Below are 18,281 nucleotides of genomic sequence, written 5' to 3'. Positions count from 1 at the left end.
TAAGGTCTGTCTATAAGGTCCCACAGTTGACAGTGCATGTCAGAGCAAAAACAAGTCATGAGAAGGAATTGTCTATAGAACTCTGAGACAGGATTGTGTCGAGGCACAGCATTGAAGGTCCTAAAGAACATAGTGGCTTTCATAATTCTTAAATGGAGTAGGATTGGAACCACCAAGACTCTTCCTAGAGCTGGCCGCCCGGCCAAACTGAGCAATCGGGGGAGAAGGGCCTTGGTCAGCGAGGTGACCAAGAACCCGATGGTCACTCTGACAGAGCTCCAGAGTTCCTCTGTGGAGATGGGAACCTTTCAGAAGGACAACATCTCTGTAGCACTCCACTAATCAGGTCTTTATGGTAGAGCGGCCAGACAGAAACCCATTTTCTATTTGGCCTGAATGTCAAGCATCATGTCTGGAGGAAACATGGTACCATCCCTACGATGAAGCATGTTGGTGGCAGCATCATGCTGTGGGGATGTTTTTCAGGGACTGGGAAACTAGTCAGGATCGAGGGAAAGATGAACGGAACAAAGTGCAGAGAGATCATTGATGAAAACCTGCTCCAGAGCGTTCAGGACCTCAGACTGGGGCATAGGTTCACCTTCAGACAGGACAACAACCCTAAGCACACAGCCTAGGCAACGCAGGAGTGGCTTCGGGGAAGTCTCTGAATGTCCTTGAGTGGCCCAGCCAAATCAAATCAACGTTTATTTGTCACGTGCGCCGAAAACATCAGGTGTAGACGACCTTACAGTGAAATGCTTACTTGCAGGCTCTAACCAATAGTGCCCGGACTTGAACCCGATCGAACATCTCTGGAGAGACCTGAAAATAGCTGTGCAGCGACGCTCCCCGTCCAACTTGACAGAGCTTGAGAGGATCTGCACAGAAGTAGTGTCATACCAAAGAACACTCGAGGCTGTAATCGCTGCCAAAGGTGCAATGTACTGAAAAAATATGAAGTACTGGATAAAATACCTGAATACTTATGTAAATATGATATTTCAGTCATTTTTTTGTGCGTGTGAAAGTTGCTACATTTTCTACAAGCCTGTTTTTGTTTGTCATTATGGGGTATTGTGTGTAGATGGATAAGAAAACAAATGAACCCATTTTAGAATAAGGCTGTAATGTAACAAAATGTGGAAAAAGTCCAGGGGTCTGTACACTTTCCGAATGCACGGTACATACACACCACTGTTAGATCTGTCACTCCCTCCTCTGGGCCTTTTGGGCTTTCTAACAGGCTAAACACTGGAGGTCAGGCTGTGGCATTTGACCTGTGAACCCAAGACAAAACAGCTTGAGCTCCAGGCCAGGGGATTACTATAGAGCGCTACTGTATTCACGGCAGCCCAGTAATGTTTTAGTCTCCCCCTCGGCCCCTTTCCTTCCCTCCTGTCCTCCCCTACTAATTCCCCTCAACCTCCCCCAATGTCTCCCCGTTCTCTCGCTCCCTTTCCTTCCCTCCTGCCTGTCCTCCCCTACTCAATCCCCACCACTTTTACCATATTTCAGGGCCTCCCCATGTCTGCCTCTCCCTCTCTCTGTCTCCCCCTTCTTTTTCCCCTGGTCTCTGACTCTACTAGTAGGTTTCCCGTGTCCTCCCCCTTTCTCCCTCCACCTGTCTTCCTCTGTTTACTGTCTCCCCCTTTCCCTCCCTTCTCTCTGCTGTTGTCTGATCCTACCGGAGGTCCTCAGTCATCACAGCAAGCCTCTGTGCTGGAGGTCAGTGTGAGGCCTAATGTAAGGTGAATAACTTGGGGCTGAGTAGCTAAGACCCAACTAGTGTATGTACAGAGCAGTACAGGGGACATATGTATCAAGCGTCTCAGAGTAGTAGTGCTGATCTAGGATCAGGTCCACTCTGTCCATATAATCGTATTCCTTGTGATCTAAAAGGCATAACTGATCATAAATCAGCACTCCTACTCTGAGAATCTTGATACTTATGGCCCCAGAGAACTGACATTGACTTTTGGTCCTCAGTACTGAAGCAAGCGAGTTGTTTTAACTTCCCTTTTAAGTTCTGACTGACTGGGGCAAGGATCACCAAGTAGATTCAGCCGCAGGCCAATTTTTTTCTTCAGTGGATGGTCGGGGGGACGGAACATAGTTACAAATCATTTGTAGACTGCAAATAGACCACAAGAAGCCCAAACAGATATAACATTTGACGAAAACACAATCATTTCAAACCTTTCTTACGTTTGTATACGATCAGATATCTCTATTATGCGTGGGAATACGGGAACATATTTCCAAAATTCCAATAACTTGGAGATGATTTCTCTGTGTTTTTACAATCTTTTATGTCCAACAATGAAAATTCACAACAACATAAAAAAATCTATATTAAAAAAAATATATATATATGATTTTTTTTGCTCAGAAAACTTGGGAGGCCAAATAAAACTACCCACTGGCCGCCAGTTGGGGAACCTTGGACTAGGACATGCCGTGTGGGACGCCTCATGCACACTGGTTGCCTCCTAAATGGCACCATATGCAAGGCATAGGGAATCGGGTGCCCATTTCAGCAGACACTGATGTAATGTTGTGAAAACAGATCAAACAAATGAAACTACAAACAATGAGGCAAAAGTGGCAGTTTGATTTGAATATAGATTGTGATAGTTACAGGGAGGAATAAAGATGACAGAGCCCACATCAGACATACTGTACCCCTGTACTATAGGCCCCCTGGTGGACAGTGGTGGGAGTAGTCACATCACTGTCAGTAGTCACATCACTGTCTTTCATCCCTTGCTCCAGTGTGTTTGCGTGTGTGTCCTGTGGATAGTGGTGTGTGTATTTCTAGCTGATTGTGCAGTGTAGGTGTGTGTATGGCCAGGGCAGCGTAGAAACAGTTACTGTCCCATTTCTGATATGATCATGCTTGACTTTAGCCCCTTTGCTCTGTTTGGTTTGGTTTTCATTTGGGTGGTCCACTCGATCCATGTGAAGTGTGTATGGCTGTTTGAACTTGTCTGTTTCTCTGTGGGGCCTGGCGTGACCTGAAACCTAATACTTAAGTACACACAATTAAGTTCACACCAGAGGTTACATGGGGAAATAGGCCCTTTCCCAGAGGTGTGAATCAGTTCAACCTGTATACAAGAGCCAGAGGCTTCTCACCACTCATGGTTCAAGGTTAAGAATTTATTTGGTTGGAAAAGAGGCGGGTCTGAGACCTGGTTGGCTGTCCCCGTGGAGATGGTGCCTTGACAAGAATAATTATCCAATCGGATATCCTGTTCTAGGATTTGTTCTGATCAGCTGTGGTGAAAATATCCCACTGTGCAGTAATGTCCAGAGTGTTTTCATAGTTTACAGTGTCAAGAGTGGGTAAAGTAACTGCCACAATAAAGGAAACACGAATGTAAAGTTGGGCCACCACGAGCCACCAGAACAGCTTCAATGCACCTTGGCATAGATTCTACACGTGTCTAGAACTCTATTGGAGGGTTGCAATACCTTTCTTCCACGGGAAATTCCATAATTTGGTATTTTGTCGATGGAAGATACTCAGGCACTGCTCCTGAATCTCTTGTTTGAGATATGGTGACTGAGACACAGACAAACAAACACACACAAACCCCCATATGGTCCTTTGAGACCACTCTTTCAAAGTCATTTACTCTAGTATGGTACATAAAATAATGGGCGACTGGGCATCTCTCTAAGCATGATGGGAGGATAATTGCTAAATTAACTCATGAACTACACCTGTGTAGAAGCACCTGCTTTCAATCTACTTTGTAACCCTCGTTTACTCTAGTGTTTCCTTTACTTTGGCAGTTACTTTCATATACAGGGCATTCCAAAAGTATTCAGACCTTTTTCCACATTTTGTTACATTACAGCCTAATACTGAAATGTATTAAATACACACAATACCCCGTAATGACAACTGAAAAACAGTTTTTTAGATATTTCTGCAAATGTATTAAATATAAAAAACGGAAATATCACATTTAGACCCTTTACTCAGTACTTTGTTGTCTTTTTGGGTATGACGCTACAATCTTGGCACACCTGTATTTGGGGAGTTTCCCATTGTTCTCTGCAGATTCTCTCAAGCTCTGTCAGGTTGGATGGGGAGCGTCACTGCACAGCTATTTTCAGGTCTCTCCAGAGATGTTCGATCAGGTTCAAGTCCGGACTCTGGCTGGGCTACTCAAGGACATTCAGAGATTTCCCCAAAGCCACTCCTGCTTTGTCTTGGCTGTGTGCTTAGGGTCGTTGTCCTGTTGGAAAGTGAACCTATGCCCCAGTCTGAGGTCCTGAGTGCTCTGGAGCAGGTTTTCATCAAGGATCTTTATGTACTTTGCTCCATTCATCTTTCCCTTGATCCTGACTAGTCTCCCAGTCCTTCCACTGAAAAACATCCCCACAGCATGATGCTGCCACCACCAAGCTTCACCGTAGGAATGGGGCCAGCTTTCCTCCAGACGTGACGCTTGGAATTCAGGCCAAATAGTTCAATCTTGGTTTCATCAGACCACAGAATCTTGTTTCTCATGGTCTGAGAGTCCTTTAGGTCCCTTTTGGCAAACTCCAAGCGGGCTTTCATGTGCATTTTACTGAGTAGTGGCTTCGGTCTGGCCACTCTACCGTAAAGGCCTGATTGGTGGAGTGCTGCAGAGATGGTTGTCTTTTTGGAAGATTCTTCCATCTCCACAGAGGAACTCTAGAGCTCTGTCAAAGTGACCATCAGGTTCTTAGTCACCTCCTTGACCAAGGCCCTTCTCCCCCGATTGCTCAGGTTAGCCGGGCTGTCAGCTCTAGAAAGAATCTTGGTGGGTCCAAACTTCTTCCATTTAAGAATTATGGAGGCCACTGTGTTCTTGGCAACCTTCAACGCTGCAGAAATATTTTGGATCTGTGCCTCGACACAATCCTGTCTCTGAGCTCTATGGACAATTATTTTGACCTCATGGCTTGGTTTTCACTCTGACGTACTGTCAACTGTGTGACCTTATATAGACAGGTGTGTGCCTTTCCAAATCATGTTCAATCAATTTAATTAATTAACTTATTTTTTGCTTTGTCACTCTGGGGTGTGTGTAAATTGTTGAAGAAAAAAACATGATTTAATCCAGTTTAGAATAAGGCTGTAACGTATCAACATTTGTTAAAAGGGAAGGCATCTGAATACTTTCTGAATGTACTGTAAATGCACAGACAAACGCATGCGTGCGTGCATGTGCGCACACACAACCACATAAATCCTGCTTTGATATGGTGCACCTCACATAGAATTAATTGGCCATTTATTTATTTTTGGTGCGTCCTTCTTCCACACGTCACGTGATTACAATCTTCCCGATGTACGCTCGTGCAATGTCATGCAGTAATGCTGTATTATGTCATGTGACTTCCCCCCCAACCGTTTTGGGACAGTATGAGGTGTCTTCAAAAAGACAAACATAATAAATAAATATGATTATGTACACTACATGACCAAAAGTATGTGGACATCTGCTTGTCGAACATCTCATTCCAAAATCATGGACATTAATATGGAGTTGATAACCCCTTTGCTGCTATAACAGCCTCCACTCTTCTGGAAAGGCTTTCAAATAGATGTTGGTACATTGCTGCAGGGACTTGCTTCTATTGAGCCACGAGCATTAGTGAGGTCGGGCACTGATGTTGGGTGATTAGGCCTGTTTCGCAGTCTGCGTACCAATTCATCTCAAAGGTGTTCGATGGGGTTGAGGTCAGGGCTCTGTGCAGGCCAGTCAAGTTCTTCCACACCCATCTCGACAAACCATTTCTGTATGGACCATGCTTTGTGCGCAGGGCACTGCTGAAACAGGAAAGGGCATTCCCCAAACTGTTGCCACAAAGTCGGAAGCACAGAATTGTCTAGAATGTCATTGTATGTTGTAGCGTTAAAATTTCCCTTCACTGGAACTAAGAGGCCTAGCCTAAACCATGAAAAACAGCACCAGGCCGTTATTCCTCCTCCACCAAACTTCACATTTGGCACTCTGCATTTGGGCAGGTAGCGTTCTGCTAGCATCCGCCAAACCCAGATTCGTCTGTCGGACTGCCAGATGGTGAAGCGTGACTCATAACTCCAGAGAATGCGTTTCCACTGCTCCAGAGTCCAATGGTGGCAAGATTTACACCACTCCAGCTAACGCATGGCATTGCGCATGGTGATCTTAAGCTTGTGTGTGGCTACTCGGCCATGGAAACCCATTTCATGAAGCTCCAGACGAACAGTTATTGTGCTGACGTTGCTTCCATAGGCAGTTTGGAACTCGGTAGTGAGTCTTGCAACCGATGACAGATTATTTTTATACGCTACAGCACTCAGCGGTCCCGTTCTGTGAGCTTGCGTGGCCTACCACTTCGCGGCTGAGCCGTTGTTGCTCCTAGACGTTTCCACTTCACAATAACAGCACTTACAGTTGACCGTGGCAACTCTAGCAGGGCAGAAATTGACGAACTGACTTGTTGGAAAGGTGGCATCCTATGACGGTACCACTTTGAATGTCACTGAGCTCTTCAGTAAGGCCATTCTACTGCTGATGTTTGTCTATGGAGATTGCATGGCTGTGTGCTCGATTTGATACACCTGTCAGCAACGGGTGTGGCTGAAATAGCCAAATCCACTAATTTGAAGGGGTTTTCATATACTTTTGTATATATAGTGTATGTATATATTAGCCTTAAACATGATTGTTAACTACAAGTTGTTTAAGGCTACAAGATATGGCATTCCTCCTAGAATCAGTACACCCATTCCCCAAAAAAGTCTAATAAAATAAATATGATTGATTTGTCAATATAATCTAACACATTAGCCTAACTGTAAGTCTCTCTGGATAAAAGTGTCTGTCTGCTAACTGACAAATGTTTTATGTAAATTGTATTCAGAAAGTATTCACACCCACTTGACTTTTTCCTCATTTGTTGTTTTTCAGCCTTAATTTAAAATGGATTAAATAAACACTTTGGATGGTGTATCAATACACAGAGTCACTACAAAGATACAGGAGTCCTTCCTAACTCAGTTTCTGGAGAGGGAGGTAACCGCTCAGGGATTTCACCATGAGTCCAATGGTGACTGTAAAACAGAAGAAAACTGAGGATGGATCAACAACATCGTAGTTACGTAGTTACTCCACAATACTAATGTAATTGACAGAGTGAAAAGAAAGAAGCCTGTAAAGAACAAAAATATTCCACACAAATATTCCAAAACATAATCCTGTTTGCAAGGCACTAAAGTAATAGTGCAAAAAATATGGCAAAGCAATTCAGTGTTATGGTTGGGGCAAATCCAATACAACGTATTACTGATTACCACTCTCCATATTTTCAATTAGTGGTGGCTGCATCATGTTATGGGTATGCTTGTAATCGTTAAGGACTGGGTAGTTTTTCAGGATAAACATAAATGTAATGGAGCTAAGCACAGGCAAAATCCTAGCTTTTCCAGTCTGCTTTCCACCAGACACTGTGAGATGAATTGACCTTTTGGCAGGACAATAACCTGAAACACAAGACCAAATCTACAATCTACACTGGAGTTGCTTACCAAGAAGACAGTGAATGTTCCTGAGTGGTAGAGTTATAGTTTTGACTTAAATCTGCTTGAAAATCTGTGGCAAGACCTGAAAATGGTCAGCAACCAATTTGACAGAGCTTGAAGAATTTTGAAAAGAATAATGGGCAAATGTTGTACAATCCAGGTGTGGAATGCTCTTAGAGACTAACCTACAATGACTTACAGCTGTAAATGATGCCAAAGGTGTTTCTACATCTGCATTGCTTGTTGTTTGGGGTTTTAGACTGGGATTCTCTATAAGCACTTTTTTTGATGGTAAAAGGGCTTATAAATCATTTTGATTGATACTAACATGTATTGTCCCAGTGTTGAATACTTATCAAATCAAGATATATTAATATTTAATTTTTCATAAATGATTTTACAAATGTTCACATTTTTCTTCCCGTTTGACATTACAATGTATTTTGTGTAGATCGTTGACAAAAATGTAAATCAAATTGATTTTAATCCCACTTTGTAACACAACAAAATGTGGAAAAAGTCAAGGGGGTGAATACTTTCTGAAGGCACTGTGTAGACCTTTTTTAAGAACCTGTAAGCTACCGTTTTTAATTTGAACTATAGTACATGGACTCGTATCTGCAGTGAGCCAACATTACTTTTATTTTTCTCTACGGTGGCTCTTCTTTTTGTCCAGCTTCTGTGCACAGTTGTATGTGTGTTTGCGTAAATATCTCTACTCTCACTGATATCGTTGTCCCTATCAAACCTGTACGCTGACGTACCTCCCCCTGCCTGTCTGTTAATTGGACAAGTGGTCCGACACTGAGCAGCGGCCTTTCTGTGAGGCATCACACGCGATAGGGACCCCCTTGGCAGCCCAGGTGGCCCCTCCATTCAGACACAGCCAGGGGCCGGGTCCCACAGGGCCTCCCTGGCCCCCCACTTGTCAGTCACGAGGGCAGCTTGTCAATCACTAGGGGAGTGCTTGAGCTTCCTGCTTTAGCCCGGGTGCTGTGACACATCCTGGCAGGGGGTGACTGGTGTCAGCCTGTCAACTGGAGGGGGGCTGTTGGAGCACACACACTCTCTCCCTCTGTTCTCTAAGGCTGGTGACTCCGCAGCAGAGGCAGGGCCCTAGTTCCTGTTTTACCTCACACACCTGCAGGCTGCCGTTAGTGCAGTCGGCGCTGCCGTCTCAGAGGTCACACGTGCCATAATCCAACCTCATTAAGAGCCCTCTAAGAGCCGGGGGAAAGAACGTACAATTGCCTATCACCAGATAACTCACCGCTGAGTGTGAAGGTAGCCATTTTTCACATGCAGCCATATTTAAGACTCAAACGCACCCCTGTGACCTCAGGGTTTCAACAGCAATTAAAACCGTCTTTTCACGTCTTTAGTGCCACACTGGCTCTGGTACAGGGCTCGTGCTCCCTACTGTAACTCCCACTCTGCCAACTGACAGACCCATGCATGTACACACACACACACTCCACACACATCTACGCCCATCTTCAAAGAAGAGTTCAGGCTGTGTGTGTTTGTGTGTTTGCTGTAGCTAAATGAACTAACAAATTGTAGCTAAATTAGCAAATTGTAGCTAACAAACTAGCTAAATGAACTAACTGTAGTTTAGTTTTATTTTGATAGGTGGGCATGGCTGGAACATTCCAACCATTGTCTGGTCTCTGTCAGGCCCTGTCTATTGTAGATACGCCACTATAAGGTTATTTTCGATACCAAAATATTTAGCCGTAGGGACAACAACCAAAAACAGAAAGCCGTTGAGGTGAAGTGCAGACAGACTCATCTTTCTCACCCTTAATTAAACCTCTGTAGCCGGGGCCATTGTTTAACTCCAACAATTGTCATTGAATTAAAAGTGTCGTGTCTTTTGTTCTGGCGATGTGTGCTGCTGTCAGGGGTCCTGCAGTTAATGTGCCATCACCACGCCTCATATCCGCATTAGACACCGCCGCTGATGTTATTTCCTCTGTGTGTGTGTGTGTGTGTGTGTGTCTCTCTCTCTCTCTCTCTCTCTGTCCTACATATCCCTCAGCAGGAGAGGAAGAGTGGAAGAGCATTACGGTGCGAGACGGTCATGTCATCCAACATCTGAGAAACCTGGGGCTCAGTGATACTTATGCACACACACACACTCAAGTACATATCGTATACATATACGCACGCACGCACGCTCGCTCGCACAGACACAAACACTTATAATTGAGAGACCTACGTCCCGTTTTCTTGCAGTTGCCTAATAGGAATGGAGATTTTTTTTAGATGTTTTATTGCGTCACTACAGTTGGATTCAGATGTTTTATTGCAAATTAAAAAGCTGAAAGAGTTACCTCTACCTTTTCTGTGAATGAGCAGTGTTTGCTTTTTGGATTTGGGTGTGGCACTCTAGTGAGTAAGGCTTCAGTGAATGGGTGTTGGTCAGGCAGATAGTATGACAGACAGGAAAGGATCATCCCGGGGTCACCACAACAATTATCACTTAGTGTCCACAAGGTAGAGAGGGTCACAGTGCCTTCAGAAAGTATTCACACCTATTGACTTTTTCAAGATGTTGTTGTGTTACAGCCTGAATTTAAAATGGATTAAATTGAGATTGTTTTTTGTCATTGGCCTACACACAATACCCCATCATGTCAAATTGGAATTATGTTTTTATTTTATTTATGTACAAATTAATAAACAATGAAAAGCTGAAATATCTTCAGTTGGTAAGAATTCAACTTTGTCATGGCAAGCCTAAATAAATTGAGGAGTGAAAATTTGCTTAACCAGTCACATAATAAATTGCATGTACTCTTCTTGTATGCAATAATAGTGTTTAGCATAATATTTTTTAACAACTAACTTGACAGAGCTTGAAGAGTTTTTAAAATAATCATGTGAAAATATTGAACAATCCAGGTGTGCAAAGTTCTTAGATTTACCCAGAAAGACTCACAGCTGTAATCACTGCCAAGGGTGATTCTAACATGTTGACTCAGGGTATTGAATACTTATCTAATCAAGATATATTACCTTACAAAGTACAAACAATATAAAAAATGTAAATTAAATCCATTTTAATCCCACTTTGTAACACAACAAAATGTGGAAAAGTAAAGGGGTGTGAATAGTTTCTGAAGGTACTGTAGCACTCTCTCTCTTTCTGACACAAACAGTTCTCTCTTTCTCACACACATACACATACCCTTACAGCCCCTCTCCTCTCTCTCTCTCTGGCACATACACAGACAACAACAACATCCCTCCCCCCCGTCTCTCTCGTACACACTAACACACACTAGTGATATGTCCACTGAGGTGACATTTCCGGGCGGGGGGGGGGGGGACAGAGGATGACACTCGTGTCCACCCCTGCTTGAGAGGAAGTGGATATCAGAACACAACAGGAAAGACCGAAAAGAAAAACAAGCTGACATCTTTTTGGACATTAAATCACTTCCTTTAGGGCCCTGCGACTGACCCCTTAAGCAGGTTTACCGCCGAGCATCCTCTTGCTGGGCTGGGGATCGATCGTTGTGTGAGTGCTGTCTTACTCTTTCTTTTTTGGGGGGGTAGATCAGCTTCAATATTGCAAATAGATTGTGGCTCCTATCAGTGTTATTGTCTGCATCATTTCAAATTCTCCATGTATTTTTTTGTAAATATATATATAGAATGTTAAATATATATATTTTTCCATATACACTGCTTTCGGAAAGTATTCAGACGCCTGGACTTTTTCCACATTTTGTTGCGTTACAGCCTTATTCTAAAATTGATCAAATATTTTTTCCCCTCCTCAATCTACACATAATAACCAATAATGACAGCGAAACAGGTTTTTGGAGATTATACCTTATTTACATTTTGAAAAACATGTTTTTGCTTTGTCATTATGGGGTATTGTGTACAGTGCCTTGCGAAAGTATTCGGCCCCCTTGAACTTTGCGACCTTTTGCCACATTTCAGGCTTCAAACATAAAGATATAAAACTGTATTTTTTTGTGAAGAATCAACAACAAGTGGGACACAATCATGAAGTGGAACGACATTTATTGGATATTTCAAACTTTTTTAACAAATCAAAAACTGAAAAATTGGGCGTGCAAAATTATTCAGCCCCCTTAAGTTAATACTTTGTAGCGCCACCTTTTGCTGCGATTACAGCTGTAAGTCGCTTGGGGTATGTCTCTATCAGTTTTGCACATCGAGAGACTAACATTTTTTCCCATTCCTCCTTGCAAAACAGCTCGAGCTCAGTGAGGTTAGATGGAGAGCATTTGTGAACAGCAGTTTTCAGTTCTTTCCACAGATTCTCGATTGGATTCAGGTCTGGACTTTGACTTGGCCATTCTAACACCTGGATATGTTTATTTTTGAACCATTCCATTGTAGATTTTGCTTTATGTTTTGGATTATTGTCTTGTTGGAAGACAAATCTCCGTCCCAGTCTCAGGTTATTTGCAGACTCCATCAGGTTTTCTTCCAGAATGGTCCTGTATTTGGCTCCATCCATCTTCCCATCAATTTTAACCATCTTCCCTGTCCCTGCTGAAGAAAATCAGGCCCAAACCATGATGCTGCCACCACCATGTTTGACAGTGGGGATGGTGTGTTCAGCTGTGTTGCTTTTACGCCAAACATAACGTTTTGCATTGTTGCCAAAAAGTTCAATTTTGGTTTCATCTGACCAGAGCACCTTCTTCCACATGTTTGGTGTGTCTCCCAGGTGGCTTGTGGCAAACTTTAAACAACACTTTTTATGGATATCTTTAAGAAATGGCTTTCTTCTTGCCACTCTTCCATAAAGGCCAGATTTGTGCAATATACGACTGATTGTTGTCCTATGGACAGAGTCTCCCACCTCAGCTGTAGATCTCTGCAGTTCATCCAGACTGATCATGGGCCTCTTGGCTGCATCTCTGATCAGTCTTCTCCTTGTATGAGCTGAAAGTTTAGAGGGACGGCCAGATCTTGGTAGATTTGCAGTGTTCTGATACTCCTTCCATTTCAATATTATCGCTTGCACAGTGCTCCTTGGGATGTTTAAAGCTTGGGAAATCTTTTTGTATCCAAATCCGGCTTTAAACTTCTTCACAACAGTATCTCGGACCTGCCTGGTGTGTTCCTTGTTCTTCATGATGCTCTCTGCGCTTTTAACGGACCTCTGAGACTATCACAGTGCAGGTGCATTTATACGGAGACTTGATTACACACAGGTGGATTGTATTTATCAGCATTAGTCATTTAGGTCAACATTGGATCATTCAGAAATCCTCACTGAACTTCTGGAGAGAATTTGCTGCACTGAAAGTAAAGGGGCTGAATAATTTTGCACGCCCAATTTTTCAGTTTTTGATTTGTTAAAAAAGTTTGAAATATCCAATAAATGTCGTTCCACTTCATGATTGTGTCCCACTTGTTGTTGATTCTTCACAAAAAAATACAGTTTTATATCTTTATGTTTGAAGCCTGAAATGTGGCAAAAGGTCGCAAAGTTCAAGGGGGCCTAATACTTTCGCAAGGCACTGTATATTGATGAGGAATTTATTTTATTTAAAAATAAGCCTTTCTGAATACTTTCTGAATTCACTGTATTTTCCTTCTTTATTACCCTACCACCCCTCCCCTAATTGGAGTAAACTATTAGACAACAATACTTAGGCTTGCACTTCGACCTTATACATACTACATACATTTCACGGGAATTATATTTTGCATGATCTTGTTTTTAGTCCCAGCCTTCAGCTCCCCTTAACCCCTCCCATCTATCTCTGAAGACCATCCAGTTTTGATTTCTAGCTGCCGTATATTTTTCTACTATGCTGTGATGTTTCAAAAAAGTTATATATTTCTATTCTCATAGTTTCTACATAGTTTCTACATCAACATGTTTGCTATTGATGTCGTTTTGTATATCCGTTCATAAACCATGTGACATGGAATCGGTACATCAAAAATATCCTCCCAACTATTTTGCGACCTGTGTGGCTCAGCTGTACATTTTTTCGTCCTTAAATTAAACTAGTATACTTTTTGTAGGTATCACAATTTTCTTTATCCAATTTTGGTCTTTAATGCAGGGCCAACAGACAAGTTCCTTACCTTTCCTCCATTTTTGGGGTAATGCTGCAATCAGTTGCATGTTTGACAAAACTCCATCAGTCCTATTTATGATATCATTTACAAAGATTATACTGTTTAAAAAAAATAATAATAATTAAAGTATTTTTTTAATCAATTACTATATTTGAGTTGAACCATAATATTTGTTTAGGCTTTTCTTGTGGATTAAACTCAAATTAAAATCAGCTTTCTATTGCTTTTTAAAAAATAGATATTTTGGAGATTGTTTCATTTTCAAATAACTGAAAGTCAGAGGTAATCTGAATGATAGGAAAAATACCATTCTTGAACATGGCATTCTTACTATTCTGCTAGAGAACCAGTTTATTATTTTTTTTAAAGTTTTTAAGTTTTTAAGTTTTTTATCCGATAAAAAAATATGGTGCACACATAAATTGGTTTTAATCCAGAGAGGTTAGGATAATGATCTAGATCCTCTATGAAGCTGTGCAGGGATCCAAATAGTGGATTATAAGAAAACAATAGTCAGCGTACAATGACACCTTTGTTTTTAAGCCCTGGATTTCTAGCCCCTTGATATTATTTTTGGATCTGATTTTAATAGCTAACATGGTCATAATAAATGCATATGCCGACAGTGGACAACCTTGTTTTACTCCTGGTGACAATTTAATACTTTCTGAGAAGTAGACATTATTTACTATACATAACTTTTAACTCATTGTATAAGAGATTCTCCAAAATTAAAATAGTCCACGCATTTGTATATAAATTCCAGTCGTACTTTATCAAAGGCGTTTTTAAAGTCAGCTATGAATACCAGGCCTAGTTTCACAGATTTTTCATAATCTTCTATTGTATTATTATCTCCAATGTATCATCCATGTCAAAATATAATAATAAAATAACTGTCTGATTAGGATGAATAATATCCAACAATACCTTTTTAATTCTATGCGCTATGCATTTTGTTAGAATTTTGGCATCACTACACTGAAGTGTAAGGAGTCTCCAGTTTTTTAGGTGGACTGGATCTTTATATGGATCTTTATATTTACCATCTTGGTCCTGTTTCAGTAATAGTGAAATCAGACCTTCTTGCTCAGTATCTGATAGTTTACCATTTTTATTGAAGTCGTTAAAACATGTTATTAACGGAACTTTGACAAACATCGAAAAATATTTGATGAACCTCAACTGGTATGCCATCCATCCCTGGAGTTCTCCCAGACTTGAAGGCATTAATTGCATTTAGAAGTTCCTCCTCTGCATTTAGGCCTTCACATTAGTATTTAGCTGTTAATTTTACACTATTAATAGAAAAAAATCCTTACAATTAACCTCTGTTAGTGGAAATGAATGAGACTGAAATGAAAACAAATGGTCAAGGTACTTAGCCTCTCCTTTCATAATATCGTTTGGTGAATCATGAATGACCGTAATTTCTAACAAGTTTCTGTAAATTATTTTTGGTAGCATTTCTATGTTGAAGATAAAACAATATTTGGTTAATTTTTTTCCCTTATTCCATCCAGTTCGCTTTATTTTTATAATATATTACACTTGATCTTTATTTATTTCTTTCTTTCTTTCTTGAATAAGTTCCTCCGTTTCTGTTAGTTTTTATTGCTATCTGTCTGTACTGTTAGTTCCTCTATTTCCTTTTTTAGGATGAACTCTTTTTGACCTAAATTGTTTTTGTTTTAAAGATTAATATTGAATTGTATGTCCTCTAAAGGCACATTTAAAAGTGTCCCATACAATAAGGGGATTTGCTGTACCTATGTTATGTAGGAAAAAGTTGTACATTCTTCTGTCTTGGTTAGAACAAGTTGTTATCCAGTAGGCTTTGAGATTCAATGTCCAATATCCTAGTCCTTGTGGAAATTCTGTAATGTGTAAACCAATTATTTGATGGTCCGACCACATTCTGTCCCCTATCAACACTCTTTAAACTTTTGGTACCAGCGTAAACAACATAAGAAAGTAGTCAAGATGACTAGCTCGAGTGAGCCTCCGTCATGTATATCTCACTAGGTCAGGATATATAAACCTCCGTACATCCAATAGTTCCATTATATCCATAATATTCGTAATTTCCTTAACTTCTTATGGCTGGGGGCAGTATTGAGTAGCTTGGATGAATAAGGTGCCCAGAGTAAACTGCCTGCTACTCAGTCCCAGAAGCTAAGATATGCATATTATCAGTAGATTTGGATAGAAAACACTCTGACGTTTCTAAAACTGTTTGAATGATGTCTGTGAGTATAACAGAACTCAAGGCAAAAACCTGAGAAAAAATCCAACCAGGAAGTGGGAAATCTGAGGTTTGTAGGTTTTCAACGCCTATCGAAGATACAGTGGGATATTGGTCATATCCTAAGGCTGCCACTAGATGTCAACAGTCTTTAGAACCTTGTTTGAGGCTTCTACTGTGAAGTGGGGGCGAATGAGAGGGGAATGAGTCAGAGGTCTGCCAGAGAGCCACGAGCTCAGTCTCGCGCACTCACGTGATAGTTAACTCTGTTCCATTGCATTTCTACAGACAAAGGAATTCTCCGGGTTGGAACGTTATTGAAGATTTATGTTAAAAACATCCTAAAGATTGATTCTATACTTCGTTTGACATGTTTCTACGACCTGTAATATAACTTTTTTGACTTTTCGTCTGTACTTTCTGCTGGATTTGTTTACCAAACGCGCTACCAAAAGGAGGTATTTGGACATAAATAATGAACTTTATCGAACAAATCAAACATTTATTGTGGAACTGGGATTCCTGGGAGTGCATTCTGATGAAGATCATCAAACGTATGTGAATATTTATAATGCTATTTCTGACTTCTGTTGACTACACAACATGGCGGATATCTGTTTGGCTTGTTTTGGTCTCTGAGCGCCATACTCAGATTATAGCATGGTTTGCTTTTTCGGTAAAGCGTTTTTTAAATCTGACACAGCGGTTGCATTAAGGAGAAGTTTATCTAAAGTTCCATGTATAACACTTGTATTTTCATCAACATTTATGATGAGTATTTCTGTAAATTCAAGTGGCTCTCTGCAAAATCACCGGATGTTTTGGAACTACTGAACATAACGCGCCAATGTACACTGAGATTGTTTTATATAAATATGAACTTTATCGAACAAAACATACATGTATTGTGTAACATGAAGTCCTATAAGTGTCATCTGATGAAGATCATCAAAGGTTAGTGACATTTATCTCTATTTCTGCTTTTTGTGACTCCTCTCTTTGTCTGGAAAAATGGCTGTGTCTTTCTGTGAATAAGCACTCACCTAACATAATCGTTTGTGGTGCTTTCGCCGTAAAGCCTATTTGAAATCGGACACTGGTGGAATTAACAAGAAGTGTATCTTTAAAATGGTATAAAATACTTGTATGTTTGAGGAATTTTAATTATGAGATTTCTGTTGTTTGAATTTGGCGCCCTCACTTTCACTGGCTGTTGTCATATCGATCCCGTTAGCGGGATTTCAGCCATAAGAAGTTTTAAGTGCATGAGGGTGATAGTTTGTAGTGTGATCTCCTTTACGGTCCATTGAGGTATTTAAATCTGTATTATAATCTCCCACCATAATAATTGAGTCTGTTTCACTCTTTGTGAAGTATCAAAAGAGCTACAGTTAGTCAATAATATATGTTCCCCGTTGCGTTAGCTTGCATACTCCAAAGTAACTGTACTACAGGTTCACTAAACATTGTGTTAAACCAATTTATGGTGTTAGCTGGGGTTGCTCTTTCAGGTCTCTCAGGTCTCAGACAAGGTCTCTCATCATGCGAGCCTGGTTCACTGAACCACCTCAGTTACAGTTGTAAGGAGAGGGATAATGAGTGTATTCTTAGCACCAATAAGAGACCCGACCAAAATAGGGTGAAAAGTCAGCTTTATTTATCTTAGTAATTGTTTGGGTGGTAGAAAGACTATCTATCTTTACTACCGTCAAGGTTGTGAGGCAGTTTCAAAACATAATTTGAGTTCGATAATATGCCTTATATTTCTCTCATAAGAAGATTTGTATTACATATTAAGTGTATTCATTTAATTTATTTTGTTAAATTTATTTGACAGGGAGGCCGTTCCACCAATTCAGTGCCTTTTGAGAGTGTATCTCTCAGAGGTGGATCAGGGAATCGCCCGCAGCATGAGAAACATCATTGATATATACAGAGAAAAGAGTCGGCCCGAGAATTGAACCCTGTGGCACCCCCATAGAGACTGCCAGAGGACCGGACAGCATGCCCTCAGATTTGACACACTGAACTCTGTCTGCAAAGTAATTGGTGAACCAGGCAAGGCAGTCATCCGAAAAACCGAGGCTACTGAGTCTGCCGATAAGAATACGGTGATTGACAGAGTCGAAAGCCTTGGCAAGGTCTATGAAGACGGCTGCACAGTACTGTCTTTTATCGATGGCGGTTATGATATCGTTTAGTACCTTGAGCGTGGCTGAGGTACACCCGTGACCGGCTCGGAAACCAGATTGCACAGCGGAGAAGGTACGGTGGGATTCGAGATGGTCAGTGACCTGTTTGTTGACTTGGCTTTCGAAGACCTTAGATAGGCAGGGCAGGATGGATATAGGTCTGTAACAGTTTGGGTCCAGGGTGTTGCCCCCTTTGAAGAGGGGG

The 18,281-nt window shown here is 41.1% G+C and overlaps 1 protein-coding gene across 4 annotated transcripts in view; it reads left to right on the top strand.

Moving 5' to 3' along the window:
• The window catches only part of LOC110523998 (adhesion G-protein coupled receptor D2), a 162,202-nt gene that overhangs the window by 121,552 nt on the left and 22,369 nt on the right, over window positions 1–18,281 (top strand). Inside the window, exon 25 of one of the 4 annotated variants that reach the window (XM_021603246.2) lies at window positions 9,597–10,169. The exons of 2 other annotated variants lie outside the window; for them this stretch is intronic. In XM_021603246.2, the coding sequence (XP_021458921.2) occupies window positions 9,597–9,653 (57 nt within the window). In that variant the 3' untranslated portion in view covers window positions 9,654–10,169. Of the gene's footprint in view, window positions 1–9,593; window positions 10,170–18,281 lie in introns of those variants that run through there. One more of the 4 variants, XM_021603245.2, reaches the window with a different exon arrangement.

Source organism: Oncorhynchus mykiss, chromosome 5 (genome assembly GCF_013265735.2).
Source record: "Oncorhynchus mykiss isolate Arlee chromosome 5, USDA_OmykA_1.1, whole genome shotgun sequence".
NCBI lineage: Eukaryota > Metazoa > Chordata > Actinopteri > Salmoniformes > Salmonidae > Oncorhynchus > Oncorhynchus mykiss.
Note: the sequence above shows the minus strand (reverse complement) of the source record. Positions and strands in the feature narration are given on the sequence as shown.